We start from the raw sequence: 22,748 nt of genomic DNA on the forward strand, positions 1-22,748 counted from the left end.
CTGAGTGCCCGCCTTAAAATGGGTGTTAAGCACCTTGCGAAAATGCTAATCAGGAGCCCAATACTTGTTTGAGAACTGTTTCCAAATTCAACAGCAACTGGGCAGTTTTTCTGGACCTACTGCAGCCTAACTACCAGTCCTTAAAGGGACCGCTGACTAATAGGTCATTTTTTTTTTACTTACCTTCATGCGTAGCCAGATAGAACAGTAGTGCGGGCCACTGGCGGCCCGGGCTCGACCCCACCTCTTCGTCACCCCCAAACCCCACCCATTCAACTCCCTCACCCCCAATCCCCATTCGTCTCCCCCAGGCCCCATTCCCCCCCACCTGTTCGTCTACCCCACTCCCCCCACTTGTTCGTCTACCCCACTCCCCCCACTTGTTCGTCTACCCCACTCCCCCCACTTGTTCATCTACCCCACCCCCCACTTGTTCGTCTACCCCACTCCCTCCACTTGTTCATCTACCCCACCCCCCACTTGTTCGTCTACCCCACTCCCCCCACTTGTTTGTCTACCACACTCCCCCCACTTGTTCGTCTACCACACTCCCCCCATCTGTTCGTCTACCCCACTCCCCCCACTTGTTCGTCTACCCCACTGCCCCACCTGTTTGTCTCCCCCACCCCCACACCTGTTCATCTCCCCCACCTTCACACTTGTTCGTCTCCCCTACCCGTTCGTCTCCCCCCCGCCCGTTCATCTCCCCCACCCTCACACCTGTTCATCTCCCCTACCCATTTGCCTCCCCCCTGCCCGTTTGTCTCCCCCCTGCCCGTTTGTCTCCCCCCTGCCCGTTCGTCTCCCCACCCCCATTCATCTCCCCCCGCCCATTCGTTCCTCTCTCCCCCCCCGTGTCTCCCCCACTCCCCCCGTCTCCCCTCCCACCCCCCACCCCACCCCACTCCCGTCTCCCTCCCCCAACCTGTTCATCTCCCTCACAAGAACCTATCTTTGGTCCAGCTTGGCGTCCGAGCCTGATGAATTGGAGAAGGCTCCGAGCGGCGAGCTCCACCGGGACTGACTCTGTTAGCAGCTCACAGCTTCTGAGGCGCAATTATGAGTGAGCCTTGGACGACGTCTTTGGGTATGCGTTCCAGGCACGCCTCCCATTTCACGCCGTTTTTCGTCACAAACCATTACATTAATAGTCAAATTTTAAATTGCTAATGTTCAGCATTGTATGCTCAAATAGTGCTGGATAAATCTAGAATGATGAATGTCTATAATGTACTCCTTGAATAGTTGATCAGTTCCAAATCTTTTGCAGAACATTCATCTAGTTGCTAAATGGCTGAGTGCATTGGATAAGAAAGTGGAACATTATAGTTTTGGTAGTCACGAAGATTATCGTGTTTTTATGACTGCTGAGCCAGCTGGATCTCCTGACTCACATATTATTCCACAGGGGTTACTGGAAAATTCCATTAAAATCACCAACGAACCCCCAACTGGCATGTATGCTAACCTGCACAAAGCTTTGGATTTGTTTAACCAGGTATAAATAAAATAGGAATGTCTTTGAGCTTAATTGCATCCTAATCATTGGGGCAGCTTTTCTCAATGCAAATATTAGATTTATTTTTCTCTTCCGTCATTCAGATATATCAGTATTTGAAATTTAACATTGGGATGCAAGTAAAATATTAATACAGTAGTGATTGGACACCACAATTTATTTTGAAATGGCTGCTTTCACATATCTAAATTTACAATAAAGTTGAGTTTTTCAAAAAATTATTAAAGTTTAAAATATATTCCATAGCTGCTTTCAGTTTTTTTTTAATGTTTTATTCATTCAAGGGATGTGGGCATCACTGGCAAGGCTAGCATTTATTGCCCATCCCTAGTTGCCCTTGAGCAGGTGGTGGTGAGCCACCTTCTTGAACCACTGCAGTCCGTGTGGTGAAGGTACACTCACAGTGCCGTTAGTTAGGGAGTTCCAGGATTTTGACCCAATGACGATGAAGGAATGGTGATATAGTTCCAAGTCAGAATGGTGTGTGACTTGGCATTTGAGAAGAGTTGTCTCAAATCTACTGCAGTCTATTCCCATTTCAGTAAATAACATTTTGAAATTGAAGCTAAAACAGAGCAAGTTTTCTGCAATGTGTTATATGACACTTCGCTACACTGGCAATTACAATGTCAAGTTTTAACAGGTGGGAACAATTTTAACCTACCAGCCTGGCAGAAACAGGGCAGGGGGGAAGTTAAAAATGGCAAGTTACTTAGCCACTCAGAACTTGACCCTTTCCCACCATTTCTGATTTTAACCTGCAGGGTTTTGCAAGTGGATAAGACACCCACCTAAAGCAAGAGGGAGCCTCATGAATTTATACAAATCAGAGTCCTATTATGTCAAAAACACTCCAATTGCATTTTAACTGGAGCCTGAGCAGGGAATCCGCCATGGTCTGCAGACTGAAGACTCTCTCCAACATAAGTGGGACCAGGAGGAGATGCTTCTCCAGGTCTCGTATGGAAAGGCACAGCCTCCCCAGCCCTGTACCCCAGTCCCTTTACTCGCTAGGCAGTAAGTGTTCATTAGATCACAAGGCAAATGCAGACAAGAGAGGCCATTCGACACATCTTAATTAATCAATTCAAAAGCACACTATAGTCCCTCCTTTGCAGCATCCAGTTGTTTCTTAAATGGACAGAAAATCACTGTGACATAACCCTGTTTTCCAAAGATGCACTACCTGCAAGTGCCACTCATCGCAGTAAATGCCAAATTGTGAAATCACTCCTATGGTCTCCTGCTACATTGCAGATTATAAATACTACACGTGACTGTCTACCTTGTATCAAGAGAACAACCAATTGGCATTGCTCTGCCAATTCTTAACGGCTGACTTTTGGCTAAATAGTAAAATGGGAAGGCCTATATTTCAGGCAGTAATCTTCTTTTCCTTTTTTGCTAGGACTTTTAAACATAAAAAATAATGCCAATTTATTGACAGCAATTGTTTTTGTTCTATGCTTGATATTAACCATCAATTTTTATTTATGGTTAGATTTCTTAATTATTTACTTCATGTTAATGTAGGACACCTTGGAGATGTGTTCCAAAGAATTGGATTTTAAGTGCATCCTTTTTGCTCTCTGTTATTTTCATGCTGTGGTTGCTGAGAGACGTAAATTTGGAGCACAGGGATGGAACAGATCCTATCCCTTTAACAATGGCGATCTTACAATTTCTGTTTATGTACTGTTCAACTACTTGGAAGCTAATCCTAAGGTACAGCTTACGCGGAGTTCATATTACTAGTTTCGTAGATTTAAATTTTTTAGTATGATGGAAGAAAAAGAAAAATTAATTTCAACCTGGTAAATTTCATGGTAAATTTCTGTGATCAAAGTGACTAACATCAATAGATTTTTTTTTCATTTTATGGACTGAAATTTAACATGCAATTTAGTCCCTCTGGTCCCTCTGTCTTCCGAGAGGTTTCGATATTAACCTGCTCCTTTTAGCAGGTGAGCAGGATACCCGCTAGATGAAGGAAAGATGGGGAAAGTGTGGAGGAGTGGAACTAATTGGACAGCGGGGTCCTGCTTTGAACTGCAGATCAGACACCGATTACATCATCGGGATCTGACTGCAATCTTAACGGTTGGTCTGCATGGGGTCATCCTCATGGCTTTCCTGTCACACAGTACCTATCAGGAAGAGGAGCTGGAGCCAGAAAAGGCCCAGAAAGGTTGAGTTTATTTCTTTTTTTTATGTTTCCTGGTGGGCCAGGAGGCGCAGGAGTGCTCTGCTTTTACAATGTACTTAGATATAGCATATAAAGCTAGTTAATAAAGCATATGAGATCCTGGGCTTTATAAATAGAGGCTATGGGCTGGATTTTGTCAGTGTGGGCGGGCTGGGGCGTGGCAGGTGGAAATCGTGTCAGGACCCCGACTCCTAAGTGAAGTGTTGAAAAAGTGCGATTTTCCCCTAATTGGCCAATTGATTTCCTGCATGTGGGAACCATTGGCCCAATTAGTCTTTTCATGCAGAAAGTCGCCGCCAATGACATCATCAGTGCTGTTGGCTTTAAGGCCTGCAAGCAGCCTTGATTCTTCTGGAGACTGCAAAGGCTCTGCAATTTATATGAAGGAGCTGAATTGTGGAAAATGTCAACGATCAAGCAAAAGTGTACTCCTCGGTTTGATGAGCCCTCCTTCCAAGCTCTGGTGCACGGAGCCAGCTGTAATAAGGAGGTGCTGTTCCCTTCCTCAGGGAGAAAAAAGCCACCCCAGCAGACAAAAGCTGTGTGGCTACAAGTGGCCCAGGTTGTCAACTCCATTTCAATGAGCCGCAGAACCTGGCTGCAATGCAGGAAGAGGTTTCATGACCTTCTCTGCACCGGAAAAGTGAGTATGACTTTCCCATCACCCTCAATCTGATCCCCATCGTCTCTCCTCACCAGCACTCTGCTTTGCCAACCTCTTCCTCCACATCCCACTTGACACTTACGTCCCTGCACCCTTACCCATTCCCTCTCTCTCTATGGTCACATTCACTTAACTATTCGACCATGCAGCCCTCACACTTCCTATCACTGTGATGCCATGACAACAACTACTTACAACACACAGGGAGGGTCCTTTGTATCCTTCTAAACATCTATGCTATGGATTCACTACACTCACTCCTTCCATGGTCCATGGAGGAGCTTAGTCGCAAGGGTATTTAAAACATGGTCATTGTTCAGAACAGAATGACATCTCTTGAGGAGCGATGGTCAGCTATCGGGCAAACAAAGTAGACCTTCATGCAAGTCCTCTGGAGTAGGACTTCCAGTGCAGAAATGGGTCCTCATGGCCCCCCTGCAGTGCAGCAAGGTGCTGTCAAGCCACTTGCTACCTCTGAAGTGGGGCTGACCCATGAGAAGGATGCTGGTGGCAGACAACAAGGAAGTGGGGGCTCCTCTCCAAGCGCTCACACAACCATGCCACAGCAAAGCCCTCGGTCAGAGCCCCACCAAAGTCCTCACCCAAATGAGATGGGCGTCTCAGCCCCTGCACAGTCGTAGGAACAGCAGACTGTCGGTGAGCCCACACAGGTTTGCCACCCCAGAGGATGCCCGCCAAAGGCGTCAAAACAGGAGCAGCAAGAGAGCGAGCAAGGGGCCTCCACATCTGCTGAAGCCACAGGGGAAGCACCATGTAGGAGCACACATAAGAGGAAGATAAAGCACAAATAGTCACTTGGGTACTGTGTTGTTTTGTTTTTGGACCAGCCATCATTGTGATTGTATTATAAAGTGTTTTGATGGCAAACTGTTGAAGTTGTGGCCTGTGTCATTTCGCAAATGGGACTTTCACATTGAGGGCTTAGGGTGCCTTGCAATTATCAGAATGGTGGTCAGAGTGATAGGATTCTGTAGGTTCTTCTCCATTGTCGATGATCTGGTAAGAAGGAGCGAGACTAAAGTGTTTGATTGTGCAGGCTAAGCAAATCTGGCCAGGATGAGTGCATCCCTTGCATCCCGGGCAGCAATATGGTGGCGCTCTGGCGCCTTCTGGCCCATCTTCAGGTGGGTGAGCAGCAGCTTGGCGCTCCTGTTGTTGTTCCTGCTGTTGGTGCTGCTGTTGCCCATGGGTCTGCTGCTGCCGTGGCTGGTCTTCATCCGAATCTGATGTCCAGGAGGAAAGGAATTAAATGGTCGCCATGCTTCTGGTATATGCCTCAGTTGAGGAAGCGCTTAGTCAAGGTGGGGAAAGGGGTTTCCAAGGAGGTCACACTGGAGATGGGTGTCAGGCTCCTAACTTCCACAACACTGAGTATGCCTGCTAAAAGTTCCCCCAGACCTGAAACAACAAAGTTCTGCCACCTGCAAATGATCATCGGTGAAAACTCCTTTGTAATGGTGGAGCTGCAGCTGTTCGTAAGCAATCCACTAGTGAGGCCGCCAGGATTACCTGGCGTGTTCCAGAGGAGGCGTGTAGGATGGGGGAAATATGTTAAAATTGGAAAGGCCTCTCAAAATGGGATTATAGAGGCAATTAAGTGGTTCTTCCGGGCCTTAAGGGACTAGCCTGCCTCTTGGAGGCAGGATGGAAAGCGGGTCAGAAAACACGCACTTGGGAAAATTGCTTGGAGGCGGGATGGAGGCAGGAACGGGCCCACCCGCCTGTTTTGGCGATTTTAACAACTCGCACACCTCCAAACCCGCCTCCTTGGGGCTGGGAAAATCGAGCCCATGGAATACAAAAGCCAGGAAGTTATGCTAAAGCTATATAAAACTCTAGTTCAGACCCAAGTGGAGTACTGTGTCCAATTCTGGGCACCACATTTTAAGAAGGATGTGAAGGCTTTGGAGAGGTTACACAAGAGATTTACTAGAATGGTTCCAGGGATGAGGGATTGCAGTTACGTGGATAGACTGGAGAAGCTGGGGTTGTTCTCCTTAGAGCAGAGAAGGCAAAGAGGAGATTTGGTAGAGGTGTTTAAAATCATGAAGGGTTTAGATAGAATAAATAAAGAGAAACTGTTTCCAATGGCTAAAGGGTTGATAACCAGAGGGCACAAATTTAAGGTGATTGGCAAAAGAACCAGAGGTGACATGAGGAAAAACTTTTTTACGCATCAAGTGGTTGGGATTTGGAATGCGCTGCCTGATAGGGTGGTGGATACAGATTTCGTGGTAGCCTTCAAAAGGGAATTGGATAAATACTTGAAGGAGAAAGAATTGCAGGGATATGGAGAAGCTGGCGCAGACTCAATAGCCTGTTCTGTTTCTCCTCATTCTTCCTACTAAAATGTATCACCTCATACTTTCCTGCGATGAATTTCATCTGCTATGCGTCCGCTCATTCCACCAGCCTGTCTATGTCTTCTTGAAGTCTATTACTATCTTCCTCACTGTTTACTGCACTTCCAAGTTTTATGTCATCTGCAAATTTTGAAATTGTGCCCTATACCCCAATGTCCAAGTCATTAATGTATTCAAAAACAGCAGTGGTCCTCGTACTGAACCTTTGGAAACACTACTGTATACCTCTCTCCAGTGTGAAAAATAGCCATTCACCATAACTCTCTGTTTTCTATCCTTAGCCAATTTTGTATCCATGCTGCTACTGCCCCTCATCCCATGGGCTTCAGTTTTGCTAACAAGCCTAATATATGGTACTTTATCAAACGCCTTTTGAAAATTCATATACACAACATCAGCTGCACTGCCCTCATGCACCCTCTCTGTTACCTCTTCAAAAAACTCAATCAAGTTAGTCAAATGCGATTTGCCCTTAACAAATCCACGCTGGCTCTCCTTTATTAGTCCATGCTTGTCCAAGTGACTGTTAATTTTCTCCCGGATTATTGTTTCTAAAAGCTTCCCACCACCGATGTTAAACCAACTGGGCTGTAATTGCCAGGTTTATCCTTCTCCCCTTTTTTGAACAAGGGTGCAACATTTGCAATCCTCCAGTCCTTTGGCACCACTCCTGTATCCAAGGAGGATTGGAAGATTATGGCCAGTACCTCCACAATTTCCACCCTTACTTCCCTCAGCAACCTAGGGTACATTCCATCTGGACCAGGAGACTTATTCACTTTAATTACCGCCAGCCTTTCTAGTACCTCCTCTTTATCTATTTTATCTCATCCATTATCCAGCAACCTCCTTGTTTACCATAGCTTAAGCAAAGTCCTCTTCCTTGGTAAACACCGATGCAAAGTACTCATTTAGTACCTCAGCCATGCCTTCTGCCTCTACCAATAGTTCTCCATTTTGGTCCCTAATCGGCCCCACCGCTCATCTGACAACACTTTTACTGTTAATATGTCTATAGAAGACCTTTGGATTCCCTTTCATGTTAGCCACCAATCTAATCTCTTTGCCCCTCTTATTTACTTTTTCACTTCTTCTCTGTACTTTTTATATTCAGCCTGATTCTCCCTTGTATTGTCAAGCTGACATCTGTCATACACCCCTTTTTCTGCTTCATCCTATTCTCCAACTTCTTCGTCATCCAGGGAGCTCTGGCTTTGATTGCCTTTCCTTTCCCCCTTGTAGGAATGTACCTAGACTGTACCCGAACCATCTCCTCTTCAAAGGCTGCCCATTGCTCCATTACATTTTTGCCTGCCAGTCTTTGACTCCAATTTACTTGGGCCAGATCCCTCCTCAATTCGCTGAAATTAGTCCTTCTCCAGTTAAATATTTTTACTCTCGATTGTTCCTTCTCCTTCTCCATAACTAATCTAAACGTTACGATACTATGATCCCTATTCCCGAGATGCTCTCCAACTTTGACACTCTCCACTTGACCCACTTCAAGAAAATTCTCCTGAACAAACTTCAGAAATTCCTCCCCTTCACACAATCACTGCCCCATTCAATATTGGAGTAAAGTCTCCCATTATCACTACTCTACAGTTCTTGCACCTTTCAGTAATTTCTCTGCAAATCTGCTCCTTTATCTCCTTTCCACTATTTGGTGGTCGATAAAATACACCAGGTAGCATAGTAGCTCCTTTATTGTTTCTCAACTTCAACCAAATAGATTCTGTCTTTGATCCCTCAAGTCTATTTTCTCGTTCTAGCACTGTAATATTTTCCTTAATCAAAACTGCTAACTCTCCTTTTTTTCCTTCCCTATCTTTCCTGAATACCTTGTACGCAGGAATATTAAGCATCCAACCCTCCCCTTTTTTGAGCCAGGTCTCAATTATCACCACTACATCATATTCCCACATGGCTGTTTCCGTCTGCTGCTCACCGACCTACCTTATTTACCACATTTTGTGCATTTACACACTTGCACTCGAAACCTAACTTAGACCTCATTGTATTTTCTATGATCCCACCTAATTTTGTATCATTTCTAATTCTAACTGTCTCTCCCAGTCCTCTGTGCACCTGGTTTCTACATTTTAATACTACATCCTGGTGCCCAACCCCCTGCCATATTAGTTTAAACCCACCCCCACAGCACTAGTTAACCTGCCCACAAGGATATTGGTCCCAACTCTATTCAGGTGCAACCGTCCATCTTGAACAGGTCCCTCCTGTCACAGAACTGGTCTCAATGTTCCAGAAATCTGAAGCCCTCCCTCCTGCACCATATCTCTAGCCATGCATTAACCTGCCATATCTTCCTATTTCTACTCTCACTAGCACGTGACACAAGGAGTAATCCAGAGATTACTACCTTTGAGGTCCTGCTTTTTAACTTCTTTCCTAGCTCTTTAAACTCTCAACCCTCTTCCTCCCTATGTCGTTGGTTCCAACATGGACCACAATTTCTGGCTCTTCCCCTTCACCCCACAGAATATTTTTCACCCTCTCCATGATGTCCCTTACCCTGGCATCAGGGAGGCAACATACCATATGGGTCACACGTCGATGGTAGCAGAACTGCCTGTCTGTCACCCTGACTATCAAATCCCCATTACTACTGCATTCCCACACTTTGCTGAAGTGCTCTGTGCAGTCCTTTGCCTCACAGTGCCAGGCTCAGGACTGCACTCCTTTGAGATTTTGCCACCCTCACTGGTATTCAATGCTGAATATCAGTTTGAGAGTGCCACACTCCCAAAGGATTCCTGCGCTGCCTGCCTCTTCCTGCCCTTTCAGGTGGCCACCCATTTGCTATTCTGAACTCTATCCGGCTATGGGGTGACGTCTTCCTGCAACCTGTGATCCAGGAAGGACTCAGCCATCCGTATGCCCTGCAGTGAATCCAGCTGCCCCTCAAACTCAGAAACCCTCAGCGTGAGTTTGAGCAGCTGGAGGCACTTCCTGCAAACACTGGCCTCCGAGACAAATGAAGCATCCTGAAGTTTCCACACGGCACAGGAATTGCAGGCTACAGGTCGTAGCTGTCTCTCCATTCTAATTGGAAACTTAAAATAAACTACTTAGATACAAGGTGATTTATATCATTGCTGTTAACTAGGTCTAAACTACACTGCAATGTTTCTATTCGCTCCTCAAAGCAAACTACACAAAGACTAAATTATTTACTAAGTTTAACGAGAACCACTGAGATACGAAACACAAAGGGCTAGAAATTCATCATGGCCAAGGAATGGGCGGTGTCAGTAGAAAAGTTGGAGAATTAACGCCAGGCACAAATGCTTTAAACTGCACGAAAAATTCGTGCTCACTGCTCAATAAAATGATTGGAGTCCTAAATCAAGTCTTAAAACCCAAGCTCATTGGCGTTAGGCTTAATGGGTGGACCAATATCGGGTGCAGTCTAATCACAACTCATCATTGCCGCAGGCTTTTTTCACTACTTAAAGGGGAGGTTCATTCATGCTGCAGCACCTCATTCTCAGCATTGCTGGCTGTGCAGCAGCCTCAGCAAGCAGAAGCAGAAGCAGAAGCAGACGAAGGAGAAACAGCCGGAGGACTGAACCAGGTGTGCTCATGGCAGGTCCACACCCCAGAGAGAGAACCCACAGATTCTCCGATGAAGCATTGGAGGCATTGGTTTTCACTGTGGAGAGATGGAGGGCGGTGCTCTACCCGACAAGTGGCAGGAGGCCCTCACCACAAGTCTTCAACACCATGTGGAGGGAGGTAGCACAGCATGTCTCAGGCAGCACTGTGGTCCCCAGGACCCACACACAGTGCAGGAAGAAATTTAACGACTTCACTCGGATGGTCAGGGTGAGTGAAGGCTTCAACAAATGCTACATACCACCATCTGTACCACAATCTTCACACACTGTCCAAAGCACCACATCCCTAGCACTCACCCACCAATAATCTCTACCTACCAATGCTCACACCCGCATCTCACACCTTGCACACAATGCCAGCTATTCAACTATGGCAGGCACATCACCAAAACACATTGCTCCACACTCACTCTCACACTTTCCTTTCTCTTGCCGGCCAAGGTGGCGCACAACAGGAGGGAGCAGGGGCGCACAGGCGGGGGACAAGCTGATACCCAACCACTGTCTGCACTGGAGAATCGCGTGCTGCTGATCATTGGGCACCAGGTGGTGGGTGCCATGGCCACCGGTGACATTGACCCCCTTGGGGACAACAACGGTATGTTCATCCCTACTCCTTCTCACATCCCACTTCCCCCTCACCCCACAAGTGTTTCGCACTTTCCAGCTAATCATGCTGTATGCATGCATTTCTCCCTTCCTGCCCCCCTCCCCTCACCTTAACCCAACTCTTGTGCATTTATGCTTTCAGATAATCAGCAAGCACCTGAGCAGCCTGTCCCTGAAGGCGCGGTAGAGAGCGAGGCGGGAGAAGAGGAGGAGGAAGAACACGCTGCATCACTGCATCTCTCACCCGTAGACACCAGCTCAGATACTGGCACTACGTGTTCTTTAGAAGCTAGTATATTAGCGGGATCTGCACAGGGTGAGGCACCGGGGACGAGTGGGCTGCAGCAAGGCCAGGGGGAAAGGGTAGCTCGTGGGCCAGCTCCCCAAAGGGCAAATTTGCGTGTGAGTTCTGCTGCACAGGACTCAAATGAGGACCTGGATGGGGAGGCCTTTAGAAGAAGGGAGATGGGCATGTACATGGAGATGATAGGTGCAATGGCAAGGCTGCCCGAGAGCCTCTCGGCAATGGTAAGGAGAGTGGAGGAGTCCATCTCCAACATTGCACAAGGCTCTGCGCACACCATGGAGCCCATCATTTCCAGTCTGCAAAGGATGGTAGGCTCCCAGAGAGACTGTGGCGACCCAGACCCAATGTCGCGTGTGATGGGCGATCTGGCATCTTCCATTGCAGCACAGGCGGAAGCGATGCAACATCTTAGTGCTGTAATGGAGTCTATGCTTGGTGGCATCCAATCTCAGGTTGCTCTCATGCAGTCTCGGCTTGATGCCATGCAAGCTCTGACTGCTGCCATCATGGCTGAGTCTACCACCGTCAACCGAGGCTTCCACGGTGTCGCAGCAGGTCAGCAATCTTTGCTCCAACAAATTGCTAGGGATGCTGAGGTGCTGCCCCAGGGGAGTGGCAGTGGGTCAGTGAAGCTGGAACCTGCTGTCCTCTCTCAGGATGCCTTTGTAGCTGCCTGTCATCCAACCAGCCCAGACTGCCACCGTCCATGCTGAGGTGGTGCAGTCTACAGCTGGGCCTTCCAGATCCAGAGCTGGTTGAGGGTGTCATGCAAGGCCATCTGAAGTGTCCTGCACGGACACTCAGCAACCTTCCATCAGACATGCTGCAGCCACTGGGCCAACACTTTGTAGGAGCACTAGAGCAGGAAAAGGCACAGTAATGACAGGCACTAAGGGATTGCACAAGGGTGAAAAGAAATTATTTTTGGTGTAAGTATGTGTCCACTACTTTTTGATAAATTTATCACTTCACTTACATTCTTTTATGGTGTCTCTCGTTTCAGCTTTGCACTGTGATATGGCCTGCAAGAGGGATGGAATGATGGGGATGTGGTGAACAAAGGGGATATGAGGTGTAAGTCATCCTGGTGTGAGGCTGGAGGTCTGTTTGGAGGAGGTGGCAGAGTTCTGTGACCACCTCCTTGGTTAAGCGGAGCTGCCCAGTACACTGCTCCTCGCTTCATTGAAAGTAGGAGAAGTGCTCTCGGAATACCCTCGGAGGGTAACGCCTCCTGGTGAGAGCCCTGATGTCCCTTCTCATCTCTCTGCGTGCATGTTTCCGTATTTCTCGCTGCCTCCGCCATAGATCCTGGAAGGCGAGGTGGCATGCCAGTACAGCCTCCATTAATGTTACCAAGTGTAGCAGTTTGAATCTTTGAAGAATAAATGTAGCTACATTTTAGTTGCCAGAAGACTCCTGCTACAAAAGAACCTTGAAATTACTGAATGAAACTGTTGCAGTGGGTGAAACTAACAAAAAAAACACTGAAATTGCACTAACCTGACAGCTGCAAGTGATTACTGATGATCCCTTTAAATAACGTCCCTGGAGCCGGCTTCCTGGTGCTGCACACCAGCTCTCCCTGCCGTTGTTTACTCCAAGCGGTGAGGTAGTGGCGAGAATCAATTTTGCAAATCAGGCGGTCAGTAGCGTTGCATACTCACTGACATCACGATTTACCTGGTGTTGACATTCCCGGCGATACCTCTTACCGGCAGCGCTACTGGGGGGGCCAGATTTAGTGTGCAGTGCTGGATTTGCCTCACCCTGGCGATACTGGTCTAGCGCCCCATTAGCACCATCTACTGGCGTTAATGGGAGGTGTTAAGGGGATGAATTTTTCCCCCATGGTACCTAAATATTAGTTATCTAGATACTTAACTTAGAATCCTCAGGGTCTGTGGCTGCACTCCTTCTTTTGAGTTTGACGTGAGTAACCGCCTACCTCCTCTCTACCAAATTCCCACTATCAGCAAATTCTCAGCTTCCACTCTGTTTGCGATCCACTCCGATTGCGATTTACCCAGCTCTGTCTCCAAGCTTTGTGCTCAAGCTTAAGTTGTTTTTATTTAATTGACAATCCAATTTGTTTTATTTGATGTAGTCTGTTATAGCTACTACATGATGACAGAAGGGCTGCATGGTTTGGAGGATTAAAGGATAGCAATGCATGGTTGCACTGTTGATTTATTAGATGGAATAAGTCTGAGGAGCTAAATTCCATTGTAATTCATGATATTTTCATATTAATGTTTTTCTTCAGACGTTAAAAATTGAGCTCACCAACTACATTTTTTTATCATGGTAAACTACATTTAACTATTAGGTTCCCTGGGATGACTTACGCTATCTCTTTGGTGAAATAATGTATGGAGGCCACATCACTGATGATTGGGATCGTAAACTTTGTCGTACCTATCTGGAGGAATATATCAGAAATGAAATGCTGGATGGAGAGCTTTTGCTTGCACCAGGCTTCCCTATCCCACCCAATTCTGATTACAAAGTAAGAAAAGCTTTTAAAAAAATATAGTGCACTATTGTCACACGTCAAAAGAATATTGTTGCTCTGCTTTTTTACAAGGTCTTCCTAGCAGCCAGTCTTCGTGAATCCTGGTAGCAAAGGTCTTGCATAGTATAAAAACATGTTAAGATTACACCACAAATAACATAAAGAAGATCCCACAGAATGCTACTGAGAAGATAAACACAAATTGGCATAGAATTTGCATACGGTAGTGGAGCTCGTGGGTGTAAATGGGGGTGATGATTCCCCCCTAATCATTTTGAGGTCAGCCAACACAGCTTTGGAGAACCACCTCCATTTCGCTCATCTGTCACCCATCTTTGGCCTCGAGGCGCGGCCTGCAAGTCTGTCCGGTTCCTGGTTCACACTTCAGACTGGATATGTCGGCACTCCCCAGTTACCAGCTCGGTTCCCATCCTGCTAAGTCGGCCAAATTTTGATTTCAGGGCCCCAGTCGGCCAAACCTAGCTTTGTCACTGAGCAATAGGCCCCTCATTTAGTATATGCAAGGGACGTAATACCTGTTTTAGGCAGAGGCCAAAAGTACACCCAAAACAAAATGGGGTCCCAGGTTTTTCAAATGCGATTTGGGCGTGGGAATTTGGCCCGCTAAATTGCCCCCTGTATTCCTGTTTTCCACCCAATAAGCAGGAGCAACGAGGTCCAATTTCTACCCAAATATTCTACAAATCATAACTATTAAATTACTGAAAAAAAGTAAAATTATTGTTGCATCCACGTTTGATTTTATAAAGCAAAGTACCTACCAATTCTATATCTATCAGTTTTCCAGTTAACAAATACTTCATATTTGTGAAATTTGATTACTTATAGTTTTTCTGACACAATGGCCCCGATATTTACTGGGGCAGAGTTTCGGAGAGTGGGGGGAGAGCATTTATGGTTGGAAACGCCCAGGAGTTTTAATTCCCTGGCGTGTGTGTTTTTTTTATTTGCACAGGTTCCCCGCCTGGAAGCCAGCCTGATTGATAGGCTTGGCTGCATGTTCGGCGGGGAACGCTCCCGAAAATGCCGCAGCCCAAGAGCAGGTAGGTTTAGTGCATGTTGGGGTTAGAGATCGCGGGGGTGGGGGGCGGAATTGGAGAGATACCGAAGAGGGGTTGGAGATTGGGGGCAGAGATGGGGGGGTTGGGGGGAGAATCGGAGAGGGGGATCAGTGATTGCAGGGGTGTTGGTGATGGGGGAGTGTCGGGGGGGGAGATCGTGGGGGAGTGTCGGGGGGGAGAGCGTGGATGGGTCGAAAGGGGGACTTTACAGGGTTAGCTTGTTAGACTGGAGGAAACACTCCTGCTCCTCTTGGCCCACAAGCAGTGCTGTAAAGGCACTTACCTTTTGGATCCGGCTCTTCCCATCTCTTTTTACCTGCCAGGTTTTCCGAGGCCCAGGAAACCTGGCTGACTGTGGTTAAAAATAGAAATCCTGTTAAATTGGAGGCACGCAGCATCTTTAAATAGTTTCAACAACCTACCCATTTCCTGAGAGTGGATTGGTCGTCCGCCCCGCATCCTGCCTCCATTAAAAATGGAAGTGGGTGGGTTGGGTTCCTGTTTGAGATTTTTAACATTTTAACTTCCCACCCGACCCAAACCCACCCGTTTTTGGGGGCTAAAGTTACCCCCAATATTCATATATTTGTTTTAAAAAATGAAAGTGACACAAATATCCATTTGTTTGTTATAAGGGCTATCATGAGTACGTGAATGAGATATTGCCACCTGAGAGCCCATACTTGTATGGCCTGCACCCGAATGCAGAAATTGGATTCCTGACAGTGATCTCCGAAAAGCTGTTTCGCACAGTCCTCGAGTTGCAACCCAAAGAATCTACTGGTGATGTTGGCTCTGGGGTAACTAGGGAAGAAAAGGTATTTTTTTTAACCTTTAGGAACAAGATAACTTGAACTTTAAACCTAACCATCAGAACTTCAGGCAACATATAACTTTTCTTACAGAGACTCCTTAAAACATTATTGTTACCTTAAAATAACGTCAATAAAAACTCAAAATATGCAACCATTTCAAAAGCTGCTTTTCAACAAAGGTTGAGTGCTATATGTCAAGCTTAACCTAAAATGTAATGAGAAAATTATTCATCTTCAGTGCAGCCAGCACATAGCTTAATTTTAATGGAGAGAAAATCATGGGGTAAGTCCTGAATTCTAAATATGTCCTCGTAGTGCAGAGCTCTGCACCAGAAGGCCTGAAGAAAACGAGGCGTTAGGGCTCTTGCATATGTAATTAAGAGGCCTAACACCTGTTTTAGGCTCCCTCTGGGAAATTGGATAGTAATGAGCGGAGCAGTTGCTGCGACCGAAGCAGCAGCCACCAACTAAATTCTAGCTAATAAAATCAAAAATCGTTCCTGTGGAGCCTGGGGTAGCAGGAGTGCTGCACTATCTATAAAATACTTGTGATTACCCCCCATCCCTCCTGAGACTTGCCGTGATAGCGAGGCAAGCAGCCCCACATTCGTCTTCTTAAAATGCACAAGCTGCCTGTGAAGGGACGACAGGTGCTGGTAGCTTTGTATGTTTTTTGTTACAATGTTTATAATATCTTTTTTAGTTCTGAGTATTTATTACAGTATGTAATTTGGGAAACTAAGCAGATGACAGCAAAGAAAATTAAAATATCCCGTATGACCAAAGAAAGAGTAAGGCTGAGAAGTGAGGCAGATGGTGGCAATGGAGGGCAGGTCAGAACATCCAAAAAAGGTGATAAAAAGTTTTTTTAAATTGCCGAGTCAGTACGGCCAAATAAAGGCTTGGGTCAGTAGAGAGGAGGGGTGGGATTGAGGGCAAACTCAGGAGCAGGCCCAGTAATTATGTTTTACAAAGTACCAGCAGGGCAGAGCGAGGAGAGGTAGAGAACCCCAGCAGGGGAATATTTTGATTATAGGAACTGTGGATTTGGGTGGCCATGTACACAAATCACAAAAAGCTAGTGCACATGTACACAAATCAATCAAAAAGGCTAATAAAATGTTAGCCTCTATCTCAGGGGATTGGAATTCAAATGGGAGGAAGTTATGCATATTGCCACCTGATAGGTTGGTGGATACAGATTGCTACCAGTGCCACGAGCTAATAAGTTTAGAGAGAGTAAGATAGATAAGCTAAATACGTGGCTTGAGCAGTGGTGCAAGGGAGAGGGATTTAAATTCTTCAGGCATTGGAACCAGTTCTTGGGGAGGAGTGACCTGTACCAAGGGGACGGTCTACACCTGAACTGTGAGGGAGCCGATGTCCTCGGGGTAATATTTTCTAGGGCGGTTCGGGAGGATTTAAACTAATTTGGCAGGGGGATGGGAACCTAGGTAGTGGAAAAGAGGGAAGTCATATGAAGTTAGAAATAGATGGTAGAAAGGTGAGAAGCAATAAGCAAAGGAGAGAAACACAAAGGGCCAAACTAATTCATAATGAGAGTGTGAAAAAAGCAAGCCTGAAGGCTTTGTATCTTAATGCTAGAAGCATTAGGAACAAGGTGGATGAATTAGTTGTGGAAATAGAGGTAAACAAGTATGATTTGATTGGGATTACAGAAACGTGGCTGCAGGGTGGGCAAGGCTGGGAACTTAACATCCAGGGATATACAATATTTAGGAAGGATCGGCAAAAAGGTAGGGGAGGTGGGGTAGCATTGCTGGTAAAGGAGGGGATTAATGCAATGGAAAGGAAGGATATTAACTCGGATGAAACGGAATCTGTATGGGTAGAAATGAGAAATAGCAAGGGGAGGAAAACGTTAGTGGGTGTGATATATAGGCCTCCAAATAGTAATATGGAGGTGAGGGAAGGCATAAAAAGGGAAATTAGAGAAGCGTGCGATAAGAGCACAGCTGTCATCATGGGTGACTTTAATTTACATATTGATTGGACTACCCAAATTAGTAAAAATTCTGAGGAGGAGGAATTCCTGGAATGTTTTCGGGACGGTTATCTGGACCAATATGTCGAGGAGCCGACTCGAGATCAGGCCATTTTAGACTGGGTATTGTGCAATGAGAAGGGACTTATCAGCAATCTTCTTGTACGAGGCCCCTTGGGTCAGAGCGATCATAATATGATCGAGCTCTCAGTCGAGATGGAGAGTGAGGAAATTGAATCAGAGACTAAGGCCCAGAACTTAAATAAAGGGAATTACGAGGGTATGAGACGGGAATTGGGTAAGATTGATTGGGTGGTGTTTCTGGGGGGATTGACAGTGGATAGACAATGGCAAGCATTCAAAGATAGAATGGAAGAATTCCAGAACATGTTTATACCGGTTTGGCATAAAAAATAAACCTAAAAAGGTGACTCAACCGTGGATAACGAGGGAAATTAGGGACAGCATAAAATCAAAAAAAAGGGCATATCAACTGGCAAAAAAAAGCACCAGACCGGAAGATTGGGGGCAGTACAGGATACAGCAAAAGAGGACAAAGGGATTAATCAGGAAGGGGAAAATAGAATACGAAAGTAAACTTGCAGCAAACATAAAGAAAGACTGCAAAAGCTTTTATCGGTATATCAGGAGGAAAAGACTGGTAAAATCCCAAGTCGGTCCCTTGCAGTCCGATTCGGGAGAATATATAATGGAGAATAAGGAAATGGCAGACCAATTAAACTCATACTTTGGTTCTGTATTCACAAAGGAGGACACAAATAACCTCCCAGGAATATCGACAAACATAGGGACTAATGAGAGGGAGGAGCTGACAGAAATTAGTATCTCTAGGGATATGGTGTTGGGTAAGTTGAGGGGACTGAAGGCCGACAAATCCCCGGGGCCTGATAAACTACATCCTAGGGTACTTAAGGAGGTGGCCCTGGAGATAGCAGATGCTCTAAGGATCATCTTCCGGAACTCCATTGACTCGGGAATAGTACCCGTGGATTGGAGGGTAGCTAATGTTACCCCAATATTTAAAAAGGGGGGTAGAGAGAAAGCAGGGAATTATAGACCAGTAAGCCTTACATCGGTTGTGGGCAAAATGCTAGAGTCCATTATTAAGGATAAAATAGCGGAGCATTTGACAAATGGGGAAAGGATCGGACAGAGTCAACATGGATTTACAAAGGGTAAATCGTGTTTGACTAATCTGCTGGAATTTTTTGAGGAAGTAACTGGTAAAATAGATGGGGGAGAGCCAGTGGATGTGGTGTACCTTGACTTCCAGAAAGCCTTCGATAAGGTTCCACACAAAAGATTATCATGCAAAATTAAGGCTCATGGGATTGGGGGCAAAGTATTAACGTGGATAGAGAACTGGCTGGCGGATAGAAAACAGAGAGTTGGAATAAATGGCTCGTTTTCGGAGTGGCAGGCAGTGACCAGCGGGGTGCCGCAAGGATCTGTCCTGGGACCCCAGCTGTTCACAATATATATAAATGATCTGGATCAGGGAATTGGATGCAATATTTCCAAATTCGCTGACGACACTAAACTAGGAGGAGGGGTGGGCTCTGATGAGGATGTCAGGAGGCTACAATGCAATTTGGACAGGTTGGGGGAATGGGCGGATACGTGGCAGATGCACTATAATGTGGATAAATGCGAGGTCATCCACTTTGGGGGTAAAAACAGGAGGGTGGATTATTATCTAAATGGCAATAGATTGGGAGATGGGGAAGTGCAGAGGGACCTGGGTGTTCTTGTGCACCAGTCACTGAAGGAGAGCATGCAGGTGCAACAGGCGATTAAGAAGGCAAATGGTATGTTGGCCTTCATATCAAGGGGGTTCGAGTATAGGAATAGGGATACCTTACTACAGCTGTACAAGGTGCTGGTGAGACCGCATCTGGAGTATTGTGTACAGTTTTGGTCGCCCCATCTGCGGAAGGATGTTCTTGCCATGGAAAGAGTGCAGCGGCGATTCACCAGGCTGATACCTGGAATGGCGGGAATGACCTACGAGGAGAGATTGAATAGTTTGGGCTTGTACTCACTGGAGTTTAGAAGATTGAGAGGGGATCTCATCGAAACATATAAAATTATGGCAGGCCTGGACAGGCTGAATTCAGAGAGAATGTTTCCAATGGCAGGGGAGCACAGAACCAGGGGCCACAGTCTAAAAATAGCAGGCAAATCATTTAAAACAGAGATGAGGAGGAATTTCTTCACTCAAAGAGTGGTGAGCCTGTGGAATTCCCTGCCACAGAGGGCTGTGAAGGCTAATTCAATAAATATTTTCAAGAGAGAATTGGATATATTTCTGAAGGCTAAGGGGATTAAGGGTTACGGAGAAAAGGCGGGGACGGGGTACTGAACTGGTAAGATCAGCTATGATCTCAGACGAAGATCAGCCATGATCTCATTGAATGGCGGAGCAGGCTCGAAGGGCCGAATGGCCTACTCCTGTTCCTATCTCTATGTTTCTATGTTTCTTAAAAGGGAATTGAATAAATACTTGAATGAGAAAATAATACAGGGATATGGGGAAAGAGTGGGGGAGTGGGACTAACTGGATCGCTCTTCGAAAGAGCTAGCGCAGACTTGATGGGCCGAATGGCCTCCTTCTGTGCTGTACTATTCTATGATTCTATGCTTCAAGTTGTATAGAGCCTTAGTCAGACCCCATCTGGAGTACTACATTCAGTTTTAGGCACCAAATCTCAGGAAAAATATATTGGCCTTGGAGATGGTACAGTGCAGATTCACCAGAATTATACCAGGGCTTAAAGGATTAAATTGAGGACAGGTTGCATAAACTTGGCTTGTATTCCCTTGAGTTTAGACAGTTGAGGGGTAATTTAATTGAATTCTTTAAAATGATTAAGGGATTTGATAGGGTAGATACAAGGCAACTATTTCCTCTGATGGAGAAATCCAGAACAAGAGGGCACAGTCTTAAAATTAGAGCCAGGATATTTAGGAGTGAAATCAGGTAACACTTCTTCATAAAAAGGATAGTGAAAATTTGTAATTCTCTCTGCCAAAAGGCTGTGGATGGTGGGTAAATTGAAATTTTCAAGACTGAGATTGATATTATTAGGTAAAGATATCAAGGGATATGGAACAAAGGTAGGTAAATGGAGCTAATGTACAGATCAGCCATGATCTGATTGAATGGAAGAACAGGCTCAAGGGACTGAATGACATACTCCTGTTCCTATGGCAGAGCAGGCAGTATCCTTTGACTGCTGCCTTTGGCCCCTGTGTATCATCCTTCTCAACTATCTTGGCTACAATTTCTGGAAGTCACGTCTTAAAACCCTTTACCTTGCTTCTCTCTACCCACCTTCAAATGTCTATCACTTATCTTTTCCATTACTGCTTAGCCTCCGTTTCTCTTATGTGAAGTGCTTTGAGATGTTTACATTAAATGCATTATATGGATGAAATTTGGTGTCAAGATAATAGAAAGAGGAATTTACTATGAGTGTATAACATCGCTGACAGTAATTTCTTCCCTATAATATTGTAAAATCTCAGATATAAATGGAACTTAACAATACCGTTGATATTCAGGTTAAGTCAATCTTGGATGAAATTCTGGAAAAACTGCCAGAAAGTTTTAATATGCATGAGGTCATGGCTAAAGTGGAAGAAAGGACACCTTATGTGGTTGTGGCTTTCCAGGAATGTGAAAGAACAAACATACTGACTGCAGAGATAAAACGGTCTTTGAAGGAACTGAATCTAGGACTAAAGGTTTGGTCATATTTAAAAATAATTGATTTTAAGTTTGCTCTTTTTTGGGGGAGGTACAGATTCTTTGAATGTGACTATCATAATTTATAATGACATCCAATAGCTGGGCTGTTTTTAGACCACATGACTTTCTATTTATTTTAGTACAAAATGTTTTATAGTGCCAATTGAGACCCAAATCCCCAAAATTTGGTGGGCTCTGTACTGAACTTTCCAAAGGCAAGCTTACATGACTACCACCTGCCTTCTCCCAGACCCCACCCACCCCAGCTGCTTTTCAACAGGGTATATAAATATAGTTCTTATTTTGTAAGTTTCAAAAGATTGTGCCTTGTGTTTGCTGATGTTTTTTGAATCATGCCAAGGAGAGACCATAAATTACAGGAGTCCTGTTTAAGGGACAACCAGGACAGAAGTGGAATTGCTGAAGACAGGGTGTGGCAGTTACATTTGTCTCTTATGACAATTTATTTCACTAACACAAGGTAGGAAAACTATGTACATGGAGTAGTTTAATGGAGGAGGAGGAGCATAAATAGATAAATAGTTTGTCCTTCATTCTCAAAATCTAAAACTGACAAGCTATTTATCTCTTTTTATTAATTCATGGGCTGAAAGACTGGTGAGGATATTTCTATGGCATTGACAATCATTTTGATGGAGTCACTGGACACTGGGGAAGGACCAGTAGATTGGAAACAAGCTAATGTGGTGCCCATATTCAAAAAGGGTCATAATACAGACATAAGCAACTGTTGAACCATTAGTCTCACTTCAATTCCATACGAAATACAGAAATGATTATTAGGAGTAAATTTAACGATTATCTGTACAACAAAAACCCCTAGTAAACAGCAGTCAGCATGGCTTCAGAAGGGGGAATATATGCCTGAACAACCTCCTGAACTTCTTTTGAGGAAAGAAAATCCCACCTGAATGACTTCCTTAACTTCTTTGAGCAAGTGGCAACCCAAGTGGAATAGGGATAACCCTACAATTTGGTGTACTTCAATTTTCAAAAGGCATTTGACAAAGTTGCACATGAAAGTCTGATAGCTAAGCTCAAAGCAGTGGAGGATCCAGGCTAAATCTTGGGGATAAGAAATTGATTGAAGGGTAGAAAATGATGTAGACTTGTTAGAAGAGTTATGGCAGGGTGGAGGAAGTACCAAGTAGGGTGCCCCAGGGCTCAGTGTTAGAACTACTACTGTTTCTAATTCACATCAGAGACTTGCATTT

At 45.3% G+C, this 22,748-nt stretch overlaps 1 protein-coding gene across 1 annotated transcript in view; it reads left to right on the top strand.

Annotated features, from left to right (window-relative positions):
- LOC147102876 (dynein axonemal heavy chain 17-like) overlaps positions 1 to 22,748 on the top strand; it is a 908,504-nt gene that overhangs the window by 876,451 nt on the left and 9,305 nt on the right. Inside the window, exons 77-81 of the mRNA XM_085963770.1 lie at positions 1,271 to 1,498; positions 3,053 to 3,244; positions 13,654 to 13,833; positions 15,557 to 15,739; positions 21,327 to 21,509. Of these exons, the coding sequence (XP_085819896.1) occupies positions 1,271 to 1,498; positions 3,053 to 3,244; positions 13,654 to 13,833; positions 15,557 to 15,739; positions 21,327 to 21,509 (966 nt within the window). The remainder of the gene's footprint in view (positions 1 to 1,270; positions 1,499 to 3,052; positions 3,245 to 13,653; positions 13,834 to 15,556; positions 15,740 to 21,326; positions 21,510 to 22,748) is intronic.

The sequence above is a fragment of the Somniosus microcephalus genome, chromosome 21 (genome assembly GCF_052327205.1).
Source record: "Somniosus microcephalus isolate GS21.2 chromosome 21, FLI_Smic_1.0, whole genome shotgun sequence".
In the NCBI taxonomy this organism is placed as follows: domain Eukaryota; kingdom Metazoa; phylum Chordata; class Chondrichthyes; order Squaliformes; family Somniosidae; genus Somniosus; species Somniosus microcephalus.